The sequence below is a fragment of the Pteropus medius genome, unplaced genomic scaffold, assembly GCF_902729225.1.
Source record: "Pteropus medius unplaced genomic scaffold, Ma_sr-lr_union100, whole genome shotgun sequence".
Lineage (NCBI taxonomy): Eukaryota > Metazoa > Chordata > Mammalia > Chiroptera > Pteropodidae > Pteropus > Pteropus medius.
Window position 1 is genome coordinate 17,977,241 of NW_024354875.1, and position 17,875 is coordinate 17,995,115.

General features: G+C 34.7%; 1 protein-coding gene across 2 annotated transcripts in view; it reads left to right on the plus strand.

Annotated features, from left to right (window-relative positions):
* ARL6IP6 (ARF like GTPase 6 interacting protein 6) overlaps positions 1-17,875 on the plus strand; it is a 106,502-nt gene that overhangs the window by 19,736 nt on the left and 68,891 nt on the right. The window contains exon 4 of one of the 2 annotated variants that reach the window (XM_039855898.1): positions 9,665-11,062. The exons of the other annotated variant lie outside the window; for it this stretch is intronic. Within the exon in view, the coding sequence (XP_039711832.1) occupies positions 9,665-9,758 (94 nt within the window). The 3' untranslated portion in view covers positions 9,759-11,062. Of the gene's footprint in view, positions 1-9,664; positions 11,063-17,875 lie in introns of those variants that run through there. 2 annotated transcript variants of the gene reach the window in all.

Below are 17,875 nucleotides of genomic sequence, written 5' to 3' on the forward strand. Positions count from 1 at the left end.
ACAGTCCTACTCTGCCAGTCCTATAAAAGCATAGCATATACAATTATATGTAGTATATACATGATAATAAATGACATTAATTTATGTATTTTTATTGTACTTTTTCTGTGATTAGATATGTTGACACACAAATATTGTGTTACAATTGCCTACAGTATTCAGTACAGTAACATACTGTACATGTTTGTAGCCTAGGAATAATAGGTGTGTAGTAGGCTATACCTTCTATGTTAGTTTAAGTGATGTTTGCGCAACGATGAAATCACCTAATGACACATTTCTCAGAATGTATCCCTGTCATTAAACCACATATAACTGTATTTTCTTTAAGGCTTTTAGAATGACCAAAAGATCTAGCTGAAGTTAGAGATTCTGATTCAGCATGTCTGGGGTGGTGTCTGAGATTCTGAATTCCTAAGAAATTCCCAGGTGATGCTACTGCATTGCTGATCTATGGACTACACTTTGACTAGAAGGGTTTAGGACAGAATCAACATACTTTTTCTGTAAGGAGCCAAATGGTTAAGTATTTATATCTTTGTGGGCCATTTGGTTTGTCCCAGCTCTTCAACTCTGCCATTGTAGCACCAAAGCAGCCATAGACAATACCTAAAGGAAGACTGAGGCTGTGTTCCAATAAAAGAAGCAGATGGCGGGACAGGTATATCATAGTTTGTCAACCCTGCTTTAGGAGGGCACTCTGAAATTAAATATTGCTTACAAAAAGTTTCTAATTTTTGGTCTCTGTGTGTGTGTGTATTTGCTGTTCATTTAGTTCCATTCTAATTGGTTAGTGTCATAGCCTTAAGGATATGACACACATTTCTAAAAATCACATTTTATTATTGAAAAATAATTACATCACACCTAATTAATAAACTTAATAACATTTATTGAGTTAATAACATTGACTGAATTTTAATGGATAAATGAGGGCAAAGTAGTAATGAAGGGTCAGCTTAAAGCTATCTATTTGAACAAGCAGGAAAGCTTACAACATCAGGATGTTAAAAATTGTAACAAAATAAATGAGAGTTAGAAACCCATTGTATTTATTTTACTCACTTTTAGATTGTGAGTCTATAAGTGACTTCTTTGCCAAGTCTGGGACATCTTTTTCAGGTTTCAGAAATAAGGTAGAAGACATGTTAGGGTCACGAAAATGATTTTAACTGAAGTTTACAATAGGAAAACCAAAATAAATACATTATATTTTGTCATAATTATTAAAAAACTAGTTTTCTTTAACCAGTCATCAAAAAATAAATATGAAATTCGTCCGCTATAAAGTTGCCAAATTATAGAGGTCAAAAGGTCAAGAGAGAGACCTGGAGCAAAGCTAGTGAAATGCTAAAATAGCAGAATAACTCAAATCCATTCTAAAATAGGCCAGTGCCCATGGTGTTCCATGTAAAGAAGGTAACGAGGCAGAGCTGAATCATCCAAACTAAGATCTGAGTAACCAGAGTTCACAACTTCATAGTCTGAATTAGAATCTTAGCATTATTTATCTATCCATCCATCTCCTTCCCTTTCCTATTTTTTTCTGTGGCCATTCCAAATCTTCATCACATCACACTCTCATTTTCAATGGACTTCACTTCCACTTTCACTGAAGGGTCATTTTCAGGGAACTTCCTCCATCCTTCCCCCTCTCGTGATTACAAACTTATTTTATATCCACACTCATCATTCTGTCCAGTCCTCTTATCTTAGAGGATGACATGTGCTTCCACCTGCCCAGACTTAGCTTTACTTCTTGGGTTCTAGATTCCACCCTTTCCCACCCCTGCAGTTCCCTTTTTCATATATCTTTTAACCTTCCCCCTTGTATCCAGTCTTCAATCTTCTTGTTAGCATATTTTTTAAATGTTCAAGTTTCTCCACTTTAGAGAAAATATCTTCATAGTTCTGATTCTCTCCACATCTAAGAACTAGTATCTTAGAAGACTAGAGAAGAGTTAGTCCCTGTATCCACATTGACTGCAGTTGCTGCCACAGATGTCTTGCTGTCACCGCTACACTAATATTTTTCTCTTGGAAATGACTGCAGACCTCTTAATTAAAAAACTTATTGTTCATTTTTCAATCCAGTTTTTGAATTAGTTTATCATTCTTTTTTAAAAAGCTTTTCTTTCTCAATTTTTATGACACCACTCACTATTTTTCTTTCTGGCTTTCGGATCACTCCTTCTCACTTGTGGATCACTTTTCTTCAGCTACTACTTACTGGCTGAAGATTTCAAGTCTATCTAGCCTAGAATCCTCTCTCCAGAGAACCTCCATTTTGGTTTTCATTTGTATTTCCTGTTGCTTGCTGGGAATTTTTACTTTTGTGTCCCATAGTCATTTTCAGTTTATCATACCTAAAATTGACTTCATTATTTCTCATTTCCCACCAACATGTTTCTTCTCGTGGGTTCCCCATGGTGAACAGTATTTCATCCAGCTGGTAACTCAGGTGAAAAACATGGCATCTCCTTCAGTTCTTCCTTCTCCCTCAGTACTTAACTGGTCAAGGATAAAAAATAATGGCTGATGTTTATTATGATATTAAGTGTTTAGTATTTAGTATTCATAGGAACACTAAAGAGAGGAATTACCATCCTCATTTGAAAGGTGGAGAATTAGATTTTCAGGTACAGCAGTCCTGTAAATAGTAGAGCCACGATTAAACCACAGTGGAAAGAGCTTTCTAGGTCCTTCATTCTAATCATACCAAGCTGTTAACCATTTCCCACACTCTTCCATTGTCCTTTGCTTTTCTGCACATATTTTTATTTGTTTAACTGTAAATTCCTCATAGTCAATTATAGTTCAGGTATTAACTCTTATTTAAAACCTCTCCTCTTTTGTAAGCCCAAAGGCCCAATGTTCCAGTAATGCTATCTGCAGAACTTTAACACTTAGCACACTGTCACTAGATTTATCTTTGAGGGCAATACTGATTCCTGCTTATTTCTCTATCCTATATAATTCCTGATACAAACAATTCATTTTGTAAATTTAGGTGAAATAAAAGAATGGAAAGAGAATTTAGTAAATAAAAAACTTCTAGAGTATAAATTAAGGGTGAATGCATGTTTTTTTCCCTAATAAGAGACATAGAATTTTCTCAGGGAGGGAAGCTTTCCCTTTAAAATTCTAATGCTTATTTCTTAAATAACACTGATAAAGTTCATTGGAATGCACACAACTTCATGTTAGCAATTTCTAATAAGTAATTTCAAGGACAAAAGAATACAAACTAAGTTGTTTCATTTTGTATTTCCGAAAGAAAGAAAGAAAAGGAATTGCTTTGGTAAGTAATTGAAATACAGTGGTTCTTAGTATTTTCTTTAAAATTTTGAGTTTGAAGAAAATAACTTTTGCTTCCAGATAAAGAACTGTTACTCCAACCACAGCTCACATAGCTTAAAATTCTTAAGGAATTGGAGATTTATAGGCTACAGATAGGATGAGAAATAAGAGCCAGCTCAGATGTATGAGGGGGAAATAGATTAATACCAACTAGCTCATCCTGTCTCCTACTGAGACACAAATAGCCAGTTGGTTCTTAATGCAGGACCTTAATATAACTTATTATTCTGGTAAGCATAGAGAGCTTTTTGCTTAGAGCAAAATCTGTTGGCAACGAAGTTACGGTTTTCAATTGCAAGAATTTTGTCACAAAAGTGTGTCTGAAATGTGGCAATACATGTTAAGGAAAGGGAATATAGAGAGTAATATGATAAAGGAATAAAGATTTCAAGACAGTGGAGTCCACTATACAGTAATTCAGTCCGCAGTCAACCAGTGCTAGAGTAAAAACAACATGAAACATGAAAAGACACCTATCTGAATCTGTTGATCTCTCTCACATTAAAAAAAACGGCAATTTATTTGAAACTTTGATAGTGGCTTATTCAGTGCTTTAATTTGTGGTTCAAAAGTAATCGCCAGAATCATTGAATTCATTTGAATCTTAAATTTTAAATGTACTCCATTCCTGAAAAATGAAAATAATTAAGGTATGATTCTCTTATATATTCACTTTACAGGTAACTGTTAAATATATCAATATAAATATGTTGCTAGAAATTATACTTACAGACTACAAAATCGGGAAATAAATAGTAGAAGTCTAAGTTCTCAAGTAAATTATAAAAGGAGGAGTGATTATGAAGAGGGTAATACCAAGCAGAAACATGTACTTACATAAACAAACCTATTATTCTTCATCTCTTTCATCTACCTCTTGAGTCTCTGTATGTTGTTTGTTTCTTTGTTTTGAATTTGGAATGGGGAAAGGGGTTTAGGTTTCGGCATTTTGCTTGGAAGGAAGGGAGAGCTGAGGTAGAATGTTGAAAGAATTTTTAAAAATCTGTAGCCAGACTTTTTTTTCTTTACTATGTAGTAGCTAATATTTATTGATCATTTGCTTTGTGCCAGCCATCTGACCCTCATGACAGCTTTATAAGGGTAGATTTCTATTTTTATTTCTGTTTTGGGAAATTGAGGCTCAGAGAGGTTAGTTTTTCTAGCGTCATATCCCTTGTAAGTGGCAAAGCTGGCATTCAAACCCATGTCTAACTACAAAGCTTAAAACTCTTAACCACTAAGAGGAAACACATAAGTACTTCATTGTAGGAGTCTATTATTGAAAAGGAATTCTTTAGAACCAGAACAAGGTTCTGGATATGGAAATAGTTCTATTATAATAAGCCTTTCTTGGCAACCATATTTTTTCTAATATCTTTTATTCTCGTTGAACAATATTTAGTTCTATGAAACCCCTAATCTACTTTTTGTCTCTATGGATTTGCCTATTCTGGACATTTCAAATAAATGGAATTATGCAAATCCCAAAAATGTGGTCTTTTATGTCTGGCTTCTTTCACTTAACTGTGTTCATGATTCATTCATATTGTAGCATTTATCAGTACTTCTGTTCTGGCTGAATTACATTTAATTGTATGGCTATACTACATTTTGTCTACCTAGTATCAGTTGATGGACATTTGGTTTGTTTCCACTTTTTGGCTATTATGAATAATACTGTTATGAATAATCAGTTACAAATTTTCGTATAAACATATGTTTTCAATTCTCTTGTACCTGGAATGGAACTGAATGATATGGTAACTCTGTTTAACTTTTTGAGAAACCATCAAACTTTCCTATAGTAACTGCACCATTTTATGTTCCCACCAGCAGTGTATGAAAGTTCTATTTCTCCATATCCTCACCAATACTTGTTTTCTTTTTTTTTTGTATTATAACCATCTTAGTGAGTATGAAGTGCTGTCTTACTGTGATTTTGGTTTGCATTTCTATGACTAAAAGTGTTGAGTATACCTTCATGTGCCTGTTGGCCATTCGTATATCTTCTTTGCAGAACTGTCTGTTCAGATCTTTTGCCCCTTTTTAAATTGGGTTATTTGTCTTTTGAGTTAAGAGTTTATGTCTTAGATAGTTAGACCCTTATCAAATATGTGATTTGCAAATATTTTCTTCCATTCTGTGGATTGTCTTTTCATTTTCTAGATAATGTCCTTTGAAGCACAAAAGTTTTTAATTTGATGAAGTTCAGTTTATTTTTTTAGTTGCTTATACTGTTAATATTACATCTGAGAAACCATTGCTTAATTTATGATCATGAAAATTTACAACTATGTTTCTAAGCTTTATAGGGTTAGTTCTTACATGTAGTTTGGGTCTATTTTGAGTTAAATTTTATATTTTGTGTGAGGTAGAAGACAAAATTCATTTTTTTACATCCCTTTATCCCAGTACCATTTGCTGAAAAGACTGTTCTTTTCCTATTAAGTGGTCTTGGTACCCTTGTCAAAACTTAATTTTAAGACTGTAGATTAATGAGTTTATTTCTGGATTCTTAATTCTGTTCCATTGGTCTTATATGTCTGTCATAAGCTAGTACCACACCATTTGATTACTGTAGTTTTGTATTAAGTTTTGAAATTAAGAAGTGTGAGTCCTTCAACTTTTTAATTTTTTCCAAGATTGTTTTAGCTCTTTGAAATCTCTTGATTTCTATGTGAATTTTAGCATCAACTTGTCCATATTTGCAAAAAAGAAAAAAAAGGCAGTTGGAATTTTGAGGAATTGCATTGACCATCTAGGTCAATTTAGGGAGTATTGCCATCTTAACAATTTTGTTTTTAATTCCATGAACATGGGACGTCTTCCTATTTATTTAGATCTTCAGTAAAGTTTTTTGGTTATCTTCATGTGAGTCTTGCACATTATTATTAGTTGCATTTCTAGGATTTTTTAGTTTTTCTTTTGATATTTTGAGAGATCTTTTAGCATAATTGACTGTTTCTACATAGAAAAGCTGTTGATTTTTTATCAGGAGTAGAAAAATAGACCAAAAGAATAAAATAGTCCAAAAACAGACCCACACATCTAGGTTATGTTACTTAGAACAAAGGTATCACAGCAGTTCAATAAGGGAAAAAGATGATCTATTCAGTAAATTGCCCTGAAACAATTGGCTATCCATAGGAATAAAATGAACCTTGGCCTCTACCTTACACCATATACAAAAAATAATTTGAGATGAATTGTAGACCTAAATGTCAAAGGAGGAACAATAAAGCTTTATAAATAGTAGAATATCTTTATAACCTTGGAGTAGTCAAAGATTTATTGTAAAGGCCACAAAAAAGTACTATTACCATTAAAAAATAAGTTGGACCTTATTTAATTAAGAACTTATGTTTATCAAAAGATATTAAGAGAGTGAAAAGACAAGCCATAAACAAAATATTCACGAGACATTTCTGAGAAAGGATTTGTATATATAATATGTAAAGAACTCTAAACCAATTGCAAAACAAGGAAAAGATGAACAGGAATTTCAAAAAAGAAGATATCTGAATGGGCAATAAGTACATTAGTCATCAGGAAAATAATATCAAAAGCACAGCAACATACTCTACAGACTCACTAAAATTAAAAAGACTGATAATATAAAATGTTGGTGACTATATGGAGAAACTGAAACTCATAAATTGCTAGTGGGAAGTATAAAGTAGTCAACTATTTTGGGAAAATATTTAATGCTTTCTACTAAAGCCAAATTTACATTTACCTTATAACCCAGCAATTCCGCTCCTAGAATATACCCAATAAAAATGAGTGCAAAAGCCTACCATCCACAAAAGATATGTACATAGTATTATGTTCATAGTACCTCTATAGTAGCCTGAAATCGGAAGAAACTCATGAATAGTAGAATGGATTGATAAATTTCAGTATTTCTATACAACAGAGTACTAAACTGCGTACAGATGAATATACTAATGCTGTACGCAACATGAGTGAATCTCACAGACAGTACCGGGTGAAAGTATAGACACAGAAGTATACTATGTGATGCCATGTAGATGGAGTTTCAAGAGCAGTCATTGTGATAGCTGACAGTATCGTGGTTATCTCAGGATTTGGAGGAGGGAAGGTGGATATTGACAGGCAAAAGGAACAAAGAAGTTTTCTGTGGTGCTAGAAACGTTCTTTATTTGATCTGGATGATGAGTCCATAAGGGTGAACCATTATAAAGATTTCATTGATACATGATAGGCATTAGCACTGCACTGTGTATACTTTAATTTTAAAAGTAAAATACATATATATATAGAGAGAGAGAGAGATTGAGTAAAAGAGGCATCATAGTTAGTCATCATTTTTCAATTCAAAACATGACTCTTACATGTGAGATAAATGAAGGGTTTGACAAGGGGAACCAAGATACCTTCAGTTTTTTAACAGGATTTCAGAGATCACAAATAAGAGTCATAGGAGAGAAAACCTGTGAGGGGTTGTCTGTGTCTTCCCCCAAAGAAGAAAATCATGGTGTTTGAAAAGGAGCATTAAAGCAAATGATTGCTCAAAGTTTTTAAGTCTCTTGCCTAAGCAGTACATTTGTGACAACTGCTATCCCTGAAGTGGAAATATGGTACATTGGAGATGGTAAAAAGACTAAGAATCACTGATCTGGAGCATAACTTCATTGCCATTAAAATTCCTTGCTTTGCCTGTTATAAGGGTCACTGAGCATTTCAGCATGTACATCTCCGTGCAATTCAATTATACCAACATTGTAGTTATTGTAATTTCCTAAAGTTAAGTAAACTGTACTTTAGAGGTTTTTCTATTTTTATGAAAGTGCTAGGTCACAACTAGTAAAGAGAACAATTAATCCCTGAAATTCTATTCCATGATTAACTTTATTTTGTTAATATGAATTTAAATGTGCTCAGGTCATTTCTGGGTTTTTGTTTGTTTGTTTTTTTGACTGATAACACTGATAGTTCAATTAAGTTTCTGTTCACTAATCAACATATGTTTGAGGAATTTCTTTTTTAAAGGAGCAAAGCATTTAGTACATCCTTTTTTACCATATAGTAGATAATACATATAGGTAGATTAACCCTTAGTGGCACATGAGGAGTATCTTAAACTATTCCCTAGGTGAGTCAGGTTGAGTAGAGAGGGCAAATATTAACTCCCATGGACCAGAACAGGGAGCTGTCAGAAAGCAGGATCTTCTCAGGTGAATGAGGGGGTGGCGGGGTGGGCGGTGGAGGACGGAGGGGATACAAAGAGATGGTTCTTCAAAGAGTATATCTTCTTTACTCTCTGCCACAGATCTTGTGGGCCTGGGATCATTATAGTGCGGTGCTCTTCAAATGTTAATTCAAATCTAAGTACCTCCTGACTTTGACCTATCCTTAGGAAAGGAGGAGAGGACATAGGCACAATGACCCTCTCAGTCCAGGGGCCTTTATTTCTAATGACTTTCAGCTCTTAACTGCTGCTAGTGCATTTTCCTATATGTCATCTATTTGGATTGCTTCAGTGAGAAGATTCTGTTCTGCTTCGGACACCAATTAGATACTACTTTTTCTTTTTAGCATATCTGATCCAAATTAGGATAAGCAAAGAGTATTTTTGCAATATAGTTAGTGAGAGGAATGTTAAGAAAGAAAATGTAGTAAATTTGCTACAAAAGAGAGGGAACAAATGTCAGGGGAAATCTGTGCATGTAAGATAGTTGGCATTCATAGTAACCATAAAACAAGAGATGTGTCTTTACTGATACTTAGGAACTCACTAAAAGCCACTTCAGTTAAGTAACTTATTAGGTTGAGAACTGAAACGTCTGTAAAAGACATAATCTGATTTATGACTCAAACATGGGCAAGTGCTCAAAGAAATAATAGAGGTCCTTCACATAATCTAAAAAGAGTACAAACAGAACAAATACTTGAAATAATATGTATTTTAAGTTCAAAATGAGAATAAGAGAACAGGGAAATACAATGCTAATGAATGAAAGAAATGCTTGTATTGTAAAATGTATACCTTAGAATTAGGTTAAGATATACCCAGTGACTATGAAGCACAGTAAAGATAGGTATCAAACTGAGCATTTTGCTCTAAATAATGAAATTGAAAAATTATATTTGAGAACCAGGACAGTTTTTGACAGAGAACTTAAGATATATTACTAATCCTGCAGATGTCCAATATTCTTTTTTAATTTGTGTTAGTGTATAACACATTTCCAGGTTGTAAGCATTTTCAATGATAACTGCCGGTGTTTCTGTTATACCCAGTTACATTTTCCTTTTTTTTCATTTGTTTCTCCCCCACCAGGAAACTTACTGGACATTCTTTCCACATGGGCTATAGCATGGCAATTTTGAATGGCATTGTAGCTGCTCTTACTGTTGCATGGTGCCTCATGTAAACCCAACATTGAAGCAATATTCTTGGCAAAACTTAGTCATGATGGCTTTGTAATAACAGGGAAGAACATCATTACCTACTGAGAAGACCAAGAAACCTACTATTCATTATATGATTCAGATACGTATCTTATCATCATTATGGAGGACCTTCTTAAGCATCGTTCTAGAACGTAGGCATTGGGTATGAGAATTAAGTTTCATGTAATTTCTTAAAATTGTAAAATGTTTACCTCATCTTTTTTCTTTTGTGTGTTATTTTTCTAAGTTGTAGAAAACATTTTAATGGAAATCAAACTGGAAAACTTGAATATAGGTCAATACCCACCTTTCCATATATGTACTACATTTTTGCTAAGAAAAACCTGATATTACTGTTAACTGAGCTAGAACTATTTCTTAATTATTATTATATCAGCAAAGCAAAGAATGCCCATTACATTTTATAGAAGCTACTTTTAAATCAGGATATTTAGTTTTTGATATTCATATAATCAATACAAGGTGCATTTATATTTTTAATGGAGCATAGCTCCTTATATGTTTTTTTTTACATGTTTTCCTACTTCATATTGAATTTGTATGTTTTAAAAATTGTTGCATCTAGGCAAATGTAAATGTTATTCCTTAGCTGGTGCAAAGTAATAACTGCCATTTTTAATAAGTATTTTGTCTTTTAAAACAAGCAACAAAAGCACATTGACCTTACTTTAAAATTAAATAAACTTATTTTTAACAAAAAATGACTAAAAAGGGGTAACTTATTTAAGCTGTTAAAATAATGAGAAATTTGAAGCTGTTCGTTATTTGTTTCTACAATTTCAAATATTTATCCTGGTGTATATGTTGTTACTTCAACAGAACTGTTATTTTGTTTTTAATAATTACAAACCTGACATTTTTATATTTAGAAATGCTTGAACTAGTTTATTCTTAAATCTCAAAAATTTAGTTACCAAAATAGAAAAGGTATTTTGATACAATGTATATATGTATAATTTTTTTATATATAGTTTCATAATTTTCCTATTTAAATGTTCTATAATTGCAATGTTAGTTTTGTTTTTATAGTAATTAAACCTTAGTTTTTCTCACTTCCTTTTTAAATACCTGTTTAGAAAGTCACTTCAATTTTAAAAAGATGAACTGTTTAAAATGCTGTTTTTTCCTAGTTGTAGAAAAACTTACATTTTGGAAAGCGCTGTAGAGTGAAACTGCTTATTCAGGCTAAATGGGAAATGAATATGCAGTGTGTGTTTATGTTATCTGCTGAGTGTTGTTACTGAATAAATGATTTAATGATGTTTCTAAGTCTTAACATTTTTTTACTCCTCAAAAACATTAGTTGGAAATGACAAAGGATGTTCCAATTTAAATGATCTGTTTAGATTAATATTGTGTGTGTGTGTACATAGAGACATAATACATATATACAAATCCACTCTATGATTGTTGGAGTGAATCTATTTTCACTCCCTGTCTTCCTTCCTGCAACCTCTCCCACTGTGGCTTGTAAAGGGCTCTTCTTTTGCAAAGGAATTTACAAGTAACATCAGTTTTTCTTCTCTCCACCCCTCCTAATCCCCCTACCCCACAAATTTGGATAGCTTCTTCCAGATTCCTTGTCTTATGACTATAGAAAATATTGCAGTAGACCTATATGTAGATATCTAATAAGATATCTATAAAATGTAGGTACATATATAGGTTTTTATATATATACATATATATATAAATATATGTAAGATTTTTTTCTGGTACCCTATTTTTTTGGGACTATCACTCCTCTTTCTTGAGAAATTACTCTCCTCTAGTTTAACATGGGATCCAAATATAAATCATCCTACTTCCATAGCAGAGTGATTGACTAAGGATAGGTACCTAACCAAAGCTGGGCCAATCCTAGTTTCTCATCTCTTTTGGTCACAGTGATTGCAACAGGAATAGAGACATGACTCAAATCAGGCCAGTCTTTTTCCCAGGAGTTTTCAACTTGAAATTAAGGTATGATGAAGCTGGGAAGATACAAGCCCAAGAGATCCTCACAGCCAGTGTTCAGCCAAGCTCATTGGGAAAGAATAAGGACACTGCTAATGACATTTCTGTAGTATCTGAAGCCCAGTGGTGACTCTGCCATTCTTGGAATTTGGTAACATGAACCAAATCCTTTGAGGAATCCTTTGGCCTCTGCTGTTCATACTGGTTTTTGTCATTTTAAACAAAAGGAATCAAGATGAGTTTACCTAGCAGCTGGAATCCATCTGTTATGAAACTGACTCAGATAATCTCTTTTTGTGTAGTTTACAACATTCCATTCAGTTACTTGTGAAGGATACATTGGGTATAAGTATGCCCGTGTTGAATTAGTCTTAGTGACTTCAAAAGAGTTTTGGAGTAAAACTAGTTACTAATCTATTTGCCATTTCATCAGGAATTCATTGTTTATATCCCCAAATTCAATTCTGCCTTAAGTATTACCAGAATATTACTTTCGTTATCAGCATACAGGTGTCCTTTCCCCCCTTATCTGTGGTTTTTACTTTCCAAGGTTTTGATTTCTACAGTTTCAGTTACCCTCAGTCAACTGAGGTCCAAAAAAATGTTAAATGGAAAATTCAAGAAATATTAAATAAGAAATACATAAGTTTAAAATTACATGCCATTTTGAGTAGCATGATGAAATCACGTGCCATCCTACCTGGTCATGAATTATATCTTTGTATGCTAGCTACCCCTTAGTCATTTAGTAGTCATCTTGGTTATCAGATTGACTGTCATAATGCTTGTGCCCACATGACCCTTATTTTGCTTAATAATGGCCCCTAAGCACAATAGTATTGATGCTGGCAATTTGGATGTGCTAAAGAGAAACCCTAAAGTGCTTTAAATGAAAAAGGAAAACTTCTCAATAAGAAAAAAATCATCTGCTGAGATTGCTAAGATCCACTGTAAAAACAAATCTGGAATTGTGAAGAAGGAAAAAAATTCATGCTAATTTTGTTGTTGCATTTCAAACTGCAAAAGTTACGGCTACAGTGTATGATAAATAGTTAAGATGGAAAGGCATTAAATTGGGTAGAAGACATTAACAGAAAATGTGTTCTGATTGATGACAGCATGTTGCACTAGAAAACATTGAACCTATCCAAAGACTTATGCAAGGGATGCCCTGAAACAAGTGATCACATTCACATAACTTTTATTACAGTATATTGTTCTAATTGTTCTATTTTATTATTAATTGTTAATCTCACTGTACCTAATTTATAAATTAAATTTATCATATGTATATATAGGAAAATAGTATTTATAGGGTTCAGTACATTCCGTGGCTTCAGGCATCCACTGGGAATCTTGGAGTATATTCCCCAAAGATAAAGGGGGACTACTGTATGAGTCTTTAGTTAATAAGATAATAAGTTTTAAATACACTACTGCTACTTAATAAAAATGTTTATCAGTTTCCTTATCTGTAAAACAGGAAGAATAATACTTAACAAAATACTTAGATTTAAACTACAATGAAAATACCACATGTCAAAATTTGTAGGACGTAGATAAAACACTGTAAAGCAAATTCATAACTTCAAATTTATCATCACACAAGGAAGATTGAAAATAAGCTGAGTACAAATCGATGGTTAGGAAAAGCAGCAGAATAAACCCCAAAACAGATTGGAAATAGGAAATATAAGGACACAATCAGTGGAGAACAACTAAAAAGAGGTAATATCTGTCTTAGCTGGGGCTACGATAACATTACAGAATAGAGTTCATCCAGCTACCGCCAACAGATCAAAAAGCTAAACAGAATTACGGAGAAAGATCGGCTATTTTTTTATGAACAGCGCACTCAGGAGAACGGGAAGCTAATGCTCAAAGCCCAAATTCCTTGATCCAGGGTTCGGGCTGGGTTTTTAAAGATATAGGGAATTCGGAAGTGTTGGTGGGGCGAGCATTTTTGGAGGAACTTGGAGCTTTGCCGTATATGGTAAGGGTTGTAAACACAGGATCTTCCTGCACATCAGACGATCTCTGCTTCTGAAAGGGTTCCAGTGTTCAAGTTACCATTATGTCTGGGTTCTTTAGTTCTTTGTGTATGGGGGGTGAGGGAGTGGGATTGTGGGGGTGAGGTGGGGGGGTGGTGAGACTTTGGTTCCGTTTTCAGCTGGAGATCAAAGTTCTCTGTACATGCTTTTGCTTCATGACTTGAGATTTTGTTCTTTTGTCTCTGAAAATCAATTTAGTATCTTGTTAAACAAGATAGGACCATTCTGAGCTGGCTCTGTGGTTATAATAACAAGTTACCACAGCCTAAGTGCCTTAAAAAACATTTATTTCTCAGTTTTGAAGGCTGGAAGTCCAAGATCAGGGTTGGGTTCCAGTGAAGACCCTCTACCTGGTTAACTCACAGCTGTCTTCTCATCGGATCCTCACTTGGTGGGGAGAGAGAAGGCTGCTTCCCCTTATAAAGATTCTAATCCCATCATGGGGGCTCCACCCTCTTGTTCTAATTACCTCCCAAAGGCCTTACCTCCAAATACTATCCTATTAGGAGTTAAGAGTTTCAACAAATTAATTAAGGGGGTGGTGCAACACAGACATGCAGTCTGTAACAATATCCAATACCAAAAGTGAGTTCTTTGAAAATATAAGACAGCTGTAAAAACAGATTTTAAAAGAGATTTTCTATATTTGTCCTCCCATTTCTGCCCATTTTCTTAATTACATCATGGCCCTATTTTGCAAGCAACAGAACAGGTCTAACTTCAGGAAAAGGGAATTGATTGAAAGGATATCCAGTGTCTTTTAGAACTGGTAGGCAGGAACCAAAATACTAGAGGGTCAAAGAGGAGGAAGCAAAGGGATTGATAGTGGGATGATATAATGAATCCTTCCGGTCATTTGTTCGGTCATTTGTTTTTGTTCTTTGCAAGATCAGTTGAAGGTTGAGTCCTTGGATAGAGTGGCCAAGATTAGGTCATGTACCTACTCCTTTTGGCTTCTGTAATTGAAAGCAACATCTGGAATTCTTTTGGGATGGGTGAATGTATATCAAGCAACCAGCAAAGATAGATACTCACTATAATTCATTCTTGGCTATTTAGTTTTCACAAATACACTATTCATATTTAAACTTCAAAAAATACTTATACCTAACAACACATCTGTTTATTATTATATCCATTGCCAAGGCCAAGACCTTCAGATTATGTCCATTCTTATAGTTTTGCCACATTCTCTTACTGATAGTCTGCAAATTACACTAAATAGTTATTTTCATACTTATTAACAAATGACAGGGAAGAGATGGAAAATTGGTTAAAGTGCATGTTATATGTAACAGCAAGAGAATACAGGTAGAAGATACTGTCTTATTTAAGTGCCTGGTCATGAGACCCTCCTTCCTCTGCATCTATTCTTTTATTTTTCTTCTGGCTGTACCTCGCCAAATTAGTTTTCTTCGTGATAGTGACCAAATTTATTTCTGATAGGTCTAAGCTCTTGTTGATTCTTTTGCCACCATACGTGGTAGTACAAGAATACACTCCAGAGAATCTTCAGTTTTCCCTGTATACTCTTCCATGCTCTCATTATAGCAACTGTATTAAAAGGTTAAAACACCCCAATTAACATAGCAGCCCTCTTTTTTTTTTTTTTTTTTTGTCTGATTACCTGGTGGCATAAGAATCTAAAATTACCAGGTAGTAGTTTGAACTTCCAATTCTTTTGAACTAATTTCTTTTGTACTCCTTCCTTAAGTAGTAAAACCTTTAAAAACAGAGCCCAGAGTCATAGGAACAAAGAGCAAAAACTTTATGAATGAGTAATTGGGTGTAATAGTGAGAGGCCTCTTTGTTCTTGGACCTATGTGATATCAGAATGGGAGAAATAGCATCAAAAATCAGTTGGGATAAAAATATACACTGCATCCAGAGAGACCCCAACTGTGTTTTCTCTCAGCTAGCTTCATAACTAAGTTTTTAGTAGATTTCAGCATTCGAAAACAGCAGTAGATAAGAGAGAGGTGCATAAGAGAGAGATGTTAATAAAACAAGAATTAAGCACATTATCTAACTTATGTGTAGTAAGTTCCTTGGCCAGAGAAATGTTGTATGGGAATCTCTGATAGTGTATTATAAATTATTCAGTAAATCCATAAATAGTGGTGCTGTTAGAAGTATCACAGACAAGAAAAGCAAATCTAAGATTATAATATGTCAGCCAATGAGAACAAAACTGCTAAAATGTTACCCCTTCTAATGCAAGTGGTTGGTAGCTGGCTGAACCCCCAAGATATAATACTATAAGTAGAGCTCTTGGCAAAGAGAGAGGGAAAAGCCAGAGAGGATGGGGGAGGGGAGACAGATGCCATCCTTGCCATCCTGGAACTTTCTTTATGCTCCCATTAAGCACTGTCTTGACAGAAGGAGACTAACATCTACAAAATAGGTTACCTTGTCTACCTGATTATTCAGAACTTCTTTCATACTGAGGACTTTGCTGTGAGTATTAACATAGCTCAGAAATGCTTTCACATTCTGGATCCATTTTAAGAGGCTCAGGTAGACACCCCTTCCTAACCTTTCTTAAATTAGCATCAATCCTTTCCCAAGCCCCTGACAATCCAGCCAACTGCTAGTTCACTCTCCATGAATATACATAACCCTTATTTCATACATATCTCTTCAGGCCAAGGAGACAACAATATGAACTGCCTGAATTCCTCCCTAGGAAGATTTTCCTTTCCTGTCCCTCACTGCCACCCATAAACAGGAGGTTTAATGCCCCCACCACCTCATTCCGGGCTAGTAGTAACATAATACACAGAACACCTATAAGTCAAGCTTGAGTTTTTTCCTCCAACATCAGTCAGTTATTCATAGGGAACTCTCATGAGGCAATAGTTGTAGGTTGAATGAAAAAAGGCAGCGTGACAGAAGAAACCATACTGGGAATGTTATCGTACAATTTACTCAAGACTTTAAGACTGACTCAGGTCACTTCTGGATGATGGAATTCAAAGGACATGCCTGCCAGTGGTGCTCAACTAAGGGCAGCTTTGCCTCCCAGAGGCAAATTTTAGCAATTCAACTAAATATGTAGCACTGTTTAGAGATATTTTCGATTGTCACAATTGGGAGAGTCTACCAGCAACTAGTTGGTAGAGGCCGGGGATGCTGCTAAACATCTACAATGCCCAGAACATCTCCTCCCGCAAGAAAGAATAACAGCCAAACGGTAATAGTGCCAAGGTTGAGAAACCCTGTATATTCATGAGTAGATGAATAAGGTAAATCTTGTTCAGAATGGACAGCTGGGGGCACGGGGTTACCTGGAGTTCCAAGATCAGGTGTTCATTTTCTCACGAGAAAGTTACTAGTCTAAGAGGACTTGTCTCTGTGGCCATTGTGTGGCAAGGTCTGTTACAGATAAGTCATTAACTACAATGGCCTTGTATGTCGTTAAATATATTACTTCTGCTCAAAGAATTCAGTTCATGAGAAAAATCCACTCTTGAAACACTTTCTTCCCGTTTCCTTATGCTGCCTGTTTTTGTACTCTAGGGAGAAATGTTTCCACAAAGGTATATACAACAATGCTATTGTGGAATTAGAAGCTGAGGCCACATTTGGCCATTTCAAGTTCCTTAGAGAACTGGGCACAGAGACGAAATCAATATTAAGGTATTGACTGGAGTAATTGGTAATGCACCAAGGGGAAATCGAATTATAGCTATACGATGGGAGCCGGGAGTGTGAACAAAACCTGGGAGGCCTTGAGTTGCTTCCTTGTTAGACTCTCATATTCTGCTAGTGGAATATTACAACCTTATGCTGGCAGGGGCTCAGAGCCCTCAGGAATGAGGCTTTGGTTACCTCACTGGGTAAAAAAATCTATACCTGTTAAGAGTTCTACCTGAAAGTCGAGGGAACGTGGAATAGATATTGGACAAAATAAGTCATACGTACTAGCTAAGGTCTTGTGACCAGTTTTAAAAATAAAGAGCTATAGCCTCCACATATTTATTTCCTTTCTATGACAGGTGTATATTTTAATTCCTTTTTATTTTTTTCCTCTGTTTTGTCTCATTTCATGTTGGATTTTTTTTTTTTTT